The sequence below is a fragment of the Ahaetulla prasina genome, chromosome 4 (assembly GCF_028640845.1).
Source record: "Ahaetulla prasina isolate Xishuangbanna chromosome 4, ASM2864084v1, whole genome shotgun sequence".
Taxonomy (NCBI): domain Eukaryota; kingdom Metazoa; phylum Chordata; class Lepidosauria; order Squamata; family Colubridae; genus Ahaetulla; species Ahaetulla prasina.
In genome coordinates this window covers 32,287,536-32,300,521 of record NC_080542.1, presented here as the reverse complement: position 1 = coordinate 32,300,521, position 12,986 = coordinate 32,287,536, and the positions used below count along the sequence as shown (strand labels likewise).

Below are 12,986 nucleotides of genomic sequence, written 5' to 3'. Positions count from 1 at the left end.
CATACCTAATGCTCCTTTCCTCCTCCTATTATGCATATGAAAATTGAAGATCGCAGTGTGAATGCATGAACTGGATAACACTGAGAGGACTCTACTCCAGAGTGAACATCTCAGTGCACACACACCCTGACAAACACACAGACCCACCAATAATACAAATATTGCTAGGCAGATAACTGTTGAAAATCTAGCTTGGGGAACTTCATTCTACCCACTGGGTGGTGTTTATCCTGTTCAACAAGTTCCTGCATAGGGTGCGGTGCTGCTGCCAAGAGGCTGGATTTTGAAACTGTTCTTCCTGCTTGTTCTCTCACTTAGGCACAGTAGATTAAACAGTAGGCACTGTGAACTGGGACTTCTGCTCCAAGCAATCTGTGGCCGTGGCTGATTGCTCTGCTCCATGGCCACTTCCGATCAGAAAGATCAGGTATTGGGTCTTCAATCAGGTGTTTGCTGTGGATTGGATTATCTAAACCTCTGGAAGATGCTGATAGTAACTGTGATTTATTTCCAGGCATGGATCCCCAAATATTTCAGGAAGAAAGTCTGCACAACTTTCATTGAGCAACCTAGTGATACAGGGTGAGTAAAGCTGATTTTTTTCTCTGCTTTTTGAATATATGTAAGCAGGCACTTCTAACTCCCTCTGAGGCTCATTTACAGTTTAGCATTTTTAGTTTCTCCCCCTGATCCCCATGTGAGACTTAAGCTTCATTCATGCTGACTATATTTTACATTTCAGCACTGCTAAACTCTGGGTAGAACATTTGGCTCAATGTATGCAAGGCATCCTCCGTGCCATGCTTTATTCCAGTAATTTCCTCTTTCTCACCATTGGTTTAGTCATCTTTGGAATTAAAGCATTGCCTCAGGATCTGGCTAGTGGGATATGAGAGAACATTAGCTGCTATTTCCCTGGGCATCCCTCTATTTTGGAAAACAGAGTTGTGGGTGGCCTGAATCCTTATATTGGCTTCTGAAACAATAAGCTTTAGTCAGATGATATGGAGAATGATTTTTGTTGATACAGAAACAAAATGCAAATTAAACTACATCAATTTTTAAATGGGTATGTGGAATGGAATTGTCATTTTGATAATAAAATTCTATTTCTAACCAGCCTTCCGCACAGATTTCCTCTGCTTTGCTCCCTCTTGTTCTCTCTGTCTCCTCCCACCTCCACTCTTCCATGGCTTCAATACCTAATACCTTTTTTTTCTTCATCCATGACTCTATTTCACCTCTATCCTTGTTCTAATGCTTTAACTCCATCTCTTCTCTTTTTTTATTAAAAAGTTTTACCACAATTTTAACAAGTATTTACCCTCCTCCTCCCTCCCCTCTCCTCTCCTCTCCTCCCCCCCCAACCCCTCTCCCCCCCCCCCGGACTTCCCAGAGCAAATACAGGGTATAGCATTTACCAATCATAAGCTAAAATATGCTAATTATTCATAAACTCCCATCCCTCCCCTAGAACCTCAACTCTCCTTCTCCATAATAAAGAAAAGAAAAAAGAATACTGTATACAAATACAATTATTACTTTCTGCTCATTCATATGCTATTTGATACTTTTTAGTCTGATATTTATTTTGAATATATTCTATCCATCTTTTCCATTCCACTATATATCTTTCTTGTGAATAGTCTTTCAGGTATGCTGAAATTTTTGCTATTTCTGCTAAGTTCATTACTTTTAGTGTCCACTCTTCAATAGTAGGCAGATGTTCCTTCTTCCAGTATTGCGCCACCAATAGTCTGGCTGTTGATATTAAGTTTAAAATTAATTTAGTCTCTATTGATGTACAATCCGTAGTTATACCCAATAAAAACAATTGCGGAGTGAATTTTATCTTCTTCTTCTTCAAAATATTTTGCATAATCCACCAAATTTTTATCCAAAATGCTTTGATTTTTTTTACAAGTCCACCATATATGATAATAAGTAGCATCATCACAATCACATCTCCAACATTTAGCTTGCAAATTCGGATACATACATGCCAATTTTTTTTAATCTAAATGCCATCTATAAAACATTTTATAAAAATTTTCTCTCAAGTTTTGAGCTTGCGTAAATTTAACATTTCTAACCCATATTGTTTCCTATGTTTCCATCATTATAGGTTGTTGAATATTTTGTGCCCATTTTATCATACAGTCCTTAACTAATTCTGCTTCTGAATCTATTTCTATCAACGCATTATATAGCCTTTTAATATGCGATTGGCTTTGATCTCTAATTTGCTTTACCAAATTTTCCTTATATTGCATAATACCAATTTTTTGGTCTTCTCTCCATCTAGCTTGCAGCTGTCCATATTGAAACCAAGTATAATTTATCCTTTCTTCTCTCATTATATTTAAAGGTTTCAATTGTAGTTTACCCTCCCGCATAAAAAGTAGCTCTTTATAAGTAACCACTTCCTGTTTTTGTTCTATATTTATATTCTCTATCGCCTGCCTAGGGATTGCCCATATGGGAATTTTATATTTTAATTTATATTGGCACCTTTTCCAAACCTGCAACAAAGCACTTCTAAGTACATAGCTTTTAAAGATCCTGTCCACTTTTTTATCATATAATAAATAAGCATGCCAACCATATAAAAGATCGTGACCTTCCACATTCAATATTCTTTCTTCTGTTAGGTTAAACCAATCACTGATTAATGACAGAACAGCTGCTTCATAATATAGCCTTAAATTAGGCATTTTAAGACACCCTCTTTCACGTATATCCTGTATTATTTTTAGCTTCAGTCTCGGTTTCTTAACCATCCAAATAAATGTATTAATCCCTTTTTGCCATTCCTGCAAATTTGCATTTTTTTTAAGTTTAGGTATCATTTGAAACAGAAATAAAAACCTAGGCAAAACATTCATTTTTATTACTGCTATTCTTCCCAGCAATGATAATTGTAGCTTTTTCCAGTTCTCCATTTCCTTCTGCACTTTTTGCCATAACACCTCATAATTATTTTTATATAATTTCACGTTTGAGACTGTGATATATACTCATAAGTATTTAATCTTTTTTACTATTTCAAATCCCGTTGCTTTTTCTAATTCTTCCTTTTGATCTATAGTCATATTTTTAGTTATTATCTTTGTCTTATGTTGATTTACCATATTACCCATATTGACTAATTGTATCCATCATATATGTAACCAATTGTGTTGGTTGAGATAAGGTAGCAACCAGGTCATCTGCAAATGCTCTTAACCTGTAATCTTGATGTCTAATTTTAATTCCCTTTATTTTACTTGACCTGCATATTTTATTCAGTAAAAATTCTAAAGTTAAAATAAATAATAATGGGGACAAAGAACATCCCTGCCTTGTCCCCTTTTCAATTCTGAAAGTTTCTGTTAAGCTACCATTAACTATTATTTATGCTGTTTGTCTCTGGTATATTGCTCTGTATAAAATGTTCCCCAAATTGCATCTTTTCTAATATTTTAAATAAAAATTGCCAATTCAATCGATCAAATGCCTTCTCAGCATTCAAGAAAAAGAGCGCTGCTGGGATCTGGTTGTTCCTATCCAAATATTCCAATACATTTACAATCTGTCTTACATTATATCTCATTTGTCTCCCTTCTATAAATCCTGACTGATCATTATGAATCATTTGTCTCATAACTACCATTAGTCTATTTGCTAATATTTTAGCAAAGATCTTATAATCAGTATTCAAAAACAATATTGGTCTATAGTTTTCTGGTTTGCTACAATCTTGATCTTCCTTTGGTATCAATGAGATAAACACAGATCTCCAAGATGGAGGCACATCTCCTCCAAATTGGATTTTGTTAAATAAATCCTTGAGCGGTTCTACCATTTTGGACTGTAAATTTTTATAATAAACAACTGTTAATCCATCTGTTCCTGGGGCTTTACCCGATTTTAACTGTTTAATTGCTAGTGTAATTTCTTCAGAAATTATAGATTGATTCAATTCTTCCCTTTGCTCCATTGTAAGTTCACAAATACTTTCATCCTCTAAGTATCTATCTATATCTATACCTTGAATCGAGTCTCTAGCATATAACTTTGTATAAAATTCTAAAAAAGCCTTTTTAATCATATTATGTTAAAATACCTTTTTACCTTTATATTTTATCTTTGCAATAGTTCGTGATTTCTGTTTTTTCCTTATTACATATGCTAGCCACCTACCTGGTTTATTAGCATTACAAAATATATTATGCTTAGTGTATTGTAAGCTAGTTGCCACCTGATCAGCCATCAACATATTAAACTGCCCTCGTAACATATTTATAGTTTCTTTTGCTTTCTTATCTCCTGGATTGGAGACAAGTAATTGCTCTTTTTTTTATATTTCCTCTTCTAATTCCATTCGCTTCTTCTGCTTTCTAATTCTATATCCATTATTCATATTTATTAAGTCTCCCCTCATGTATGCTTTGCTTGCATCCCAGACCATTTCCATAGATGTACCCCTATGCATATTCATAATAAAAAAATTCCTTCATTTGTCTTTTATATTCTTCAACATTATCTTCATATCTAAACATATTTTCATTTAACCTCCAGGATCTCCTAACACCCTTTTCCAGATCAAATTCTATCCATACCGGACTATGGTCAGACAAAATTCTTGAGCATATCTTCGTTTTCTTCACCCTGAAAAGAAAATCATTACTAATTAATATAAAATCAATCCTAGAAAAAGATTGATGTCTATCAGAGAAAAAAATAAAGTCCTTTTCTTCAGGATTCCGTTCTCACCAAATGTCTCTCAACTCCAAATCTTCCATCATATCAAAAAAAGCTTTGGGCAATTTCGCTCGACTTAAAATTTTCTGTGATAAACCTTTTTTGTCTTTACAGGTATCCAATACTCCATTCCAATCTCCCATTAATATAGATGATTTATAATCCCACTGTGTTATTTTATTGTGCAATAATTTATTTATTTTTTCTTGTTGTTGATTAGGCGCATATAATCCAATTAAAAGTATTTCCTTCCCTTCCATTAAAAGCTCAATTGCAATATATCTTCCTTGAGAATCTGCCTCTATTAATTTAGCTATTAATTCCTTCTTTAAATATATAACTATACCATTCTTCTTTTCTAGAGCTGAAGCAACAAAATGAGTACCAAGTCTTGAATTTATCAAATATTTCCGATCAGATGTTCTAATATGTGTTTCCTGCAGGCAAATTACATCATTTTTAAATTGACTCAAATAATGAAATCTCTTCCTTCTTTTCTGTGGTGAATTTAAACCATTAACATTCCAGGTTAAAAATTTAGTTGCCATTCTTGGCTCCTTGAAGCTTTTGGAGCATCACCTGGAAATCTTCCCCAATCTTCCTTTTTGGCATTGCTCCCCCCATAGCTTCTGTTTTAGTGAAATCTTGGGTGTCACTTGCGATTGTTGCCTCTTTGTTTCTTGTTCTTTACGTTTAGTAGCTGCTCGAGTCATTATTTGCTCCTTTGCTTCTTCTATTTTTCCCTGGGTTTCTGATATTTGAGATGTATCTGGAAGTTGCAGCAAACTTTCATCAACAGCTACATCCACAGCTTGAGCTTGTGCCTGCATTCCTTCTCCCTCCTTCTTCCTCCCTGCTTCTGGAGATGGTGGATTTCCAGCTTTTAGTACATTAACATAGAAATATCTTGCCTTCCAAACTGTATTGAGATGATATCTTTGGCCCATGTATATCAATGATATTCCAGCTGGAACATCCCATCTAAACTGCATCTGTCGGTTTCTCAGTTCAGTCACCAAAAAGGCATACTTCTTCCTACCTCTTAACATTTTGGGTGGAATTTCTTTCAGCACTAATACCTCTTGGCCTATTATTTGAATCTTGTTCTTGTACGATGCTTGTAGCACATCATTTCTAATCCTCCTGGTTGTAAAATAAATCACAACATCTCTTGGCAAATTTTTCTGTCTGGCAACCCAGGAGTTAACACAATAAATTTTGTCAATTTGAAATGCAAGATCTGCTTATTGTTCTTCCAAAATCTGTGCAAAGGCCTCTGCAAATATCTCTCTCAAATTCTCTTGTTTATTTTCTTTCAGACCTCTCACTCTCAGTGCAAATTCCATCGATCTATATTGTAGCAAAATAATTTCTTCATCAGCCCTGTCCACCTTAGTCTGAACTTCCTCCATTTTATTTTCCAAATTCAGACTAGATTGACTAATTTCTTCCACCCTTTCATCCAGCTGGACCATATTTGTTGCCAGACCTTGAAATGCTAACACAATGTCTTCTCTAATGTCTCTATTTCTTGCCTGAACCAGATTTTTGACTTCTGATATCTCCTCTGTAATTTCCTTAAATTTCTTCTCAATAACTGATGTTTGCAGCTCTAGCGCTTCCTTCAGAGATTCCTACATAAATTCTTTCAAAGAATCTTGTAAGGCTTCCAAATTCACTGTTTTTGGATCAGCCGTATGGGTTGGGGAACCTCCAGCACTTTTAGAAAGACCAGATTTTATTTGTTTAGATGCCATCTTTTATATTTGTACTTTGCAATAATAAAGTCAGTGAAAACAGTTTCTTAATTCTTTTCCTAGACACAGTTCTATAATCTTTTCCTTTCAATGTTCTTTAGCATTTTCTCACTATTAATTCTCTTCAGTTAAACGTAAAATCCAGCAGCCTCAAGAAAGCTATTCGCCAGCAACATTAATAAGAACTTCCTTAACTTTCACTTTCACGCCCTGTTAGAGCACATGTGCCATTTCCTTTAGCCATTTCCTCTAGCCTTCTTAATTCATTTCAACAAAAAACAATGTATCAAAGGAGTTAGGATTTGTTACTTGCAGCTACCGGTGCTCCTGTTTTTGCTCCGTCTGGTTTAGAATCCGATTAAAGTCCAATATTGATCCCAGAGGTGGTCACGGTGCTTTGCTCTGCTTGTGCAGAGACACCCCCAGATCCAGAGCTCCTTCAGGCTTCTAGGGAGCTCACCTTTCGAACCCCACAAATTACTCTTGGGGCTTTTTAGGGAGCTCTACTTCCGCCCGATTGCTCATCTCTCCCTCTTCTCCTGAGGGAGAGGTTTCCGAGCCCCTAGACCGCTGATCTGCATTGTCTTAGTGGCTCTACGCGATGGTGGGGCTGGCGGTCTAAAAAGACCGTCTTCAGCACTCAAATGGTGCCACCGGAAGTCCATCTCTTCTCTTTTTGAAGTTGTTGACTTGCATTTTAAAATGCATGAACACCTCTGAAAGATGCTAAAAGTTGTAGTAAAGTTCAGAAATATTTGTATTTGTCAACAATTTTCCTATCCCATAAACACCATTACATTACATAGCTCCCTAAATATGTATTTTGTGTATTTTGTCATTTTTTAAATTGTTCATATGCCAAACATGACTTTTTGAGCATGGCTTCCATGAGTCTTCATTTTCTGAAGTTAAGCATATATTGTTCCTTCAAATTTCAAATTTCCCCAAATTCTTTGTCCTTCCTGAATCTCTTTCAGTTTGCTTATATCAGGAATGAGGGATTTGTTCACCTTCACAAATTCTTGATTCCAACTTCCTTCAGCATCAGCCATTTTGGCCAGTAGCCAGAGATGATGAGACTAGAGTCAAACATCTTCAGAGCCATCAGTTTGTTCTATATCCTTCTTCAGGCCACACTCAACGTTGAACACACTATGCCAAGTGCAAAATAACTGATTCAATGCAGATTGATTGACTAATGCATTTGTTCCAGAACTTTTCCCTTATATATAGTCCACCCTGACTATTGCTAGAAGTTACCTATATCTGAACATTACTGAATTACTGAGCAAACTGGAAAGCCAGTTTGTAATATAGTTAAGACACCAGGCTAGAAACTGGGAGATCATGAGTTTTTGTCCTATCTTTGGCCCAAAACCAGCTGAGTAAGCTTAAGCCAGTCTGTCGTGTCCCACTCCTCCGCTGACGGCCGGGTCAGGGAAATCCGAATCAGGCTTGCCTCTGCAGCTCTGCCCAAAGTCCTAGCAAAGTCCTCAGAGCAGGCAGGAGACCAGTAAGTGACTTCAGCAAGATAAGTTCGACTTTGCCTGACTCAGAGACTGCCAGAAAGCAGATCCTTTATATAGGCCATGGGTGTGTGGCTCCATGACTCAGCACTCATTAAGGCCTGCCCTTCCCTTCCTTCTGTTGCCTCCGCCTATCCAATCTTCTGATGCGAGGGTCACTCCAATCAGCTGTTGGAAGTAAACTTTCCTCAGGCTCACATGCTGTGGAGGAGGGGGAGGGGTCTAGCTGCTCCGTTTGCCTGGGCATGGAGCCAGGGCTGGGACCGGGAGGTGCCCCCTCCTCTGCAGCTTGTCTGGGCATGGAGCCAGGACTGGGGCCGGGAGGCATACATTCCTCCGTGTTCGGGAGCAGATAACCAGACCCCGGCTGCGGTGAGAGCGGACAAGACACAACACAGTCATTCTCTCTCAGCGTGAAGAAGGAGGCAATGGCAAACAGGTTCCAAAATCTTGCCAAGAAAATTGCAGTGACTAGTCTGTTCAGTTGTCAGGAGTCAACATTGATCCAAAGGAATATCCCCCACAAAAAAACCCTCACTCCACTGAGCATTAAAATATGTAAAAGATAAAGGAGAATTTGTTCATTTATGATAATTCATATTTCTAAACCACCTATCTCCCTCAAATTGTTATACTGGATCTCAGAGTTATAGCTGTTCTGATCCCTTCCCCATCATTCTGTTTCATAGAGCCTCCGATTTCTGCCAGTGTGGCAATCCTCGCAAAAACCATACGTCAGTAGCCATAGAAGATGCTTTTGGAGCAGCCATTGTCAGCAAATGGGACTCAGCGCAACATACCACAGAGAGTCCAACTGATGCATATGGGGAGGTGGAATTTCTAGGCACTGGCCGTAGACCAAGCAAGGTGAGCTTGTGATAGGACAAGAGCTAAGCTAAGGATTCCAGAGGATGAAGTCAGGATTATGGCAGGAGATTGTGGAGCTAAAGACAAAGCAACTATTTCCCAACCTTAAATGTAATGACAAGAAGGGATGACCCAATGATGGGATATTGGAGGATAAAGCAGGAGTAGCTCAGAAGGACATGTACCTGAAGTAGGATGAAGGTCCATGATTCCCTTCATTGTTTCTTTCTGCCAAATTTACTCTTGTATTGACCATATCTTCTGTCTGGCTATTGAACGGGCCACTTTCTAGATAGCTGTTTGAATGGGTGCTCATAACAATGATTTGCCATACTGGCTATCTTTGCAGGTAAATACTCCAGACCTCTTAAAAAAGAAAACCTGGAAAAGTCTCTCAAAGTGGCCCATATAGGACAACAGTTATGTGGGAAGAAAGAAGATGAGTCCAGAGAGTAACATGCCTGAAGTGTAACAAAAATGGATGACTCTAGATAAAACTATTCAGGATTTGTAGTCTCTTTGGTCTAATTCTTTTTTCTCCCTTGCAGTTCATTCGCCTCTCTGACTCATCTGATCCTCGAAATGCTTATACTTTAGTAACACATCACTGGAAAATCCCACATCCCAACTTGGTGGTGTCAGTGGTGGGAGGCGAAGGTGAGGGGCCTGTAAGGGCCTGGCTCAAAGATGTGCTGAGAAAGGGGCTGGTTAAAGCAGCTCAGAGCACAGGTAATCTCTTCTTTGCTTTAATATTTTTTTTTTGTCACAACAGTATACACAAACAATTGTCATAGATAAAACAATATATCTTGAAGAATATATATATATATATATATATAAGTAAAAAATATGCATCAACTATATCAATTTGATATAATGAAGGGAACAATAGGACAGGAACGGTAGGCACTTTTGTGCTCTTATGCACGCCCCTTAATTTTACTAACTGTTTTAAAACATCACTGCAGAACAAGGGGCTGAAGCTTTTGAAGGAAGGGCTGGGAAGCCACAGCTGGTTTGATGTGGAATACATTTGAATAACAATGATTGGGTATGCTAGCATATCTTTGCTATTGGAACAGTAGGGAAGAAAGGCTTTCTTGAAAGTTATTGAAAGATATGTGTGCATATTACATAGCAACTAGGTAAACCTAAGTAAACATGCTTCTTAGTTTATATTTCTTGAATTTGCACTAAAGAAGTTTTAAAATACAAATTTAAGGATTTAAAATCTCAGCCAAAGGGTGATTAGAATGTTGACTTTGTAAACTTGCAAATGCAAAAAGGATCCGAGTGGCTTTGAAACAAGATTTTGAAATTATTTATACGAATCTTTCCTGTGGCAAAGTGCTATTGTTTCTATTTTTAAAAAATGGTAGGATGAGAAGGTTGAACACTTGACGGAAGGCGAAGAAACTAACAATTACTCTTAAAGAAGAACACTTAAATTTGATTTACTAATGCAGAATGAAACAAAATACTTAACACAAGAGATATTGAAGAATATTTTGAACAATAGACCCAGAAGTTGATTTTAAGAATGTCACTGTTATAGATAATCTTTAAAAGATATTATGGAAGAGGAAAAATATTCACCGGACAAGATTGAAACTGATCTGAGAATGGTTTTAAAAACAAAAGGCTATAAGAATATATGCAAAAAGAGGCTACACTGGATATATAAATAAAATTAGCTGATGTTTTAATAATTAAAAGGAGTATGCTAATAACAAACTAAAGGAGTGATGTGGATAGCTTTCTTACAAAAGAGTTAAAATTTTGAAAACCTTCGTGAGTAGGGATAAAGAAAAAATGAGTAAAAACCAAGTTCTAGAACATTGCATAATACAGAATTTAATTCATGAACTGTATATACTGCTGGTAACAATAAAGTCTTCAGTTGCTGAGTAGTGAATTATGTCTGCTTAATCTAGCTGTTTCTACTAACAAGATATGCAGGGAAAATACTGAAACCTTTGTTCCATGCTTGGCAAATTGTTTATATTTCTGATATAACCTACTGCATGAGTAAAGAAAGGTGTGGAGGGATAGTGTAATTATTCAGTAGGGAGCACACTTGCATGGACAAATTCTCCCTTCCTTAAGGGTGCCTTTTTTAAAAAAAATGCTGACTTTATATACATAATAGAGGTGTTTCTGGTTGTGTAATAGCAATCATGTTTGAAAAGATAGCGCTGAATGGGTGGATGCTGAAAAGGTTGGTTCTAACCTGATTAATCCTTTAATGGGTACCTTTTTGAGATAAGAGTTTATACTGTAACATGTACTAAGATTTCAGTTTGCTTAATGGTCATACATGGCCTTTTCTCAGTCACATGAGCTATTATAACAGATCTAGCTGGGTGATAGTAATAAGGAAATGGGTAGAGTTCTGATAGCTTGGTTTAGGATTTCACAGTGTGGCCAAAAGTATGTTCATGTTTTTCATCATGATTTCTTAAACTGTCTTGTGATCATTTAAACAAACCGAATAATACTTATTTATTTAACTTCAATGTTCATATGAGTTTCCAAACATTGAAATACCATGAATAGCCCATATACTTATATAGTTCTTACTGTATTTATTAATCCTATGCAGGTGCCTGGATTATGACAAGTGGTCTCCAAGCTGGTGTAGGCCGGTATGTGGGGGAAGCAGTGAGAGACCACGCTATGGCCAGTACCAGCCGCAGCACTCATGTTGTAGCAATGGGCATTGCTCCATGGGGTATTGTTGAGCAGCACCAATGCCTTGTCAACCCCAAGGTAGGAGGGCTGGAGAAGGGAAATGCTAACGGAGATAATGAATTAAGGCTGGGAAGTTTAAAACAGAGTTACAGGTTGAGGTGGGTGAGCTCCTAAGACCATAGGTACCCCCTGGAATGTATAGAAATGGTCCATAAGAGCCCTTACTCAAGTTTAATATCAAAAATAGGAAAATGATACATGAAGACTGAGCTACTTTAACTGTATTTGAATAATTTGATTAAATTACCGTATATACTCGAGTATAAGCCGAGTTTTTCAGCACGTTTTTTGTGCTGAAAAACGTCCCCTCGGCTTATACTCGAGTTTTTTTTTTCTTTTTTTTTTTTCACATTATACCGGATGGTGCAAACTTGGCGGGCTTTTGCATTAGCGCGGGGAAGCCCTGCCGGTGCAGTGAGAGGGCGGGGCGGGGGAGCCGCCAGCCTTCTCGGCTGAGGGAGGGAGGCTTTCCCTGACCGGTAGCTGCCTCATTTCCCTCCCTCGGCTTATACTCGAGTCCCCAGTTTACCCCAGTTTTTTGGGGTAAAATTGGGGACCTCGGCTTATACTCGGATCGGCTTATATTCGAGTATATACGGTAATTCAGTTAATTATTACAGGGCTAGCTTTACCCATTTCTTTTCCCTTGCACTGTATGTTCTATATCTCCCAGCTTACCACTTAATTCTTGATCTCTCAAAAGCTGAGTTCCTAATTTAGTTCAAAGTGACAGAAGACAATAATGCGTCTTTTCCTCGTTTGATTAATTTGCTTCTTTTCTTATCCTAAAGGGTTCCTTCCCAGCACGTTACCCCAGGACAAACCCTGTGAGTCCTTACTGCCCTCTAGATGCCAACCATTCTGCCTTCTTCTTGGTGGACAATGGGACAGTGGGCAGAGCAGGCGGAGAGGCTGCCTTCCGAGCCCGTTTGGAACGCTATATTGCCAAACAGAAAGTGGGAGCTGGCGGTGAGGAATTTCTTATGTAGACAGGAACATAAAACACGGAACAGGAAGTTACCCTGTTTATCATGCTCCCTGCAACAGACTAATAGTATTTTCTTATCTCCAGATATGTCAGACTTCAGCTTCTATAACCCTTAGATAGCTAAATCTAAAGAACATATGAATTGCAATTTAATATATTTGGAAGTCACCAGATTTCTATGTTCTGTTCTACGTCCCTTAAAATGTGGCCAAAAAGCTAGCTTTCTCAGGGTGCAGTATAAGTTCTGTGTTCAGGGGTGCCTGCCTTGAGGTGAGGTTTCATCCAGACTCACAATTTTTATACTCTCCTCTGATTCTATTTCCTTCATTTTTGCATCATTACTTTATGAGAAGA

The 12,986-nt window shown here is 37.7% G+C and overlaps 1 protein-coding gene across 2 annotated transcripts in view; it reads left to right on the top strand.

The window, feature by feature from the left end:
- The first annotated feature begins 308 nt into the window (after positions 1-308).
- Positions 309-12,986, top strand: part of TRPM4 (transient receptor potential cation channel subfamily M member 4) — a 44,741-nt gene continuing 32,063 nt past the window's right edge. For both annotated transcript variants that reach the window (XR_009154987.1, XM_058181806.1), the window contains exons 1-6: positions 309-427; positions 515-582; positions 8,716-8,893; positions 9,442-9,622; positions 11,496-11,662; positions 12,436-12,613. Coding sequence is in view for 1 of the 2 variants with exons in the window: in XM_058181806.1 (XP_058037789.1) it covers positions 401-427; positions 515-582; positions 8,716-8,893; positions 9,442-9,622; positions 11,496-11,662; positions 12,436-12,613 (799 nt within the window). In the remaining variant the exon portion in view is untranslated. The remainder of the gene's footprint in view (positions 428-514; positions 583-8,715; positions 8,894-9,441; positions 9,623-11,495; positions 11,663-12,435; positions 12,614-12,986) is intronic.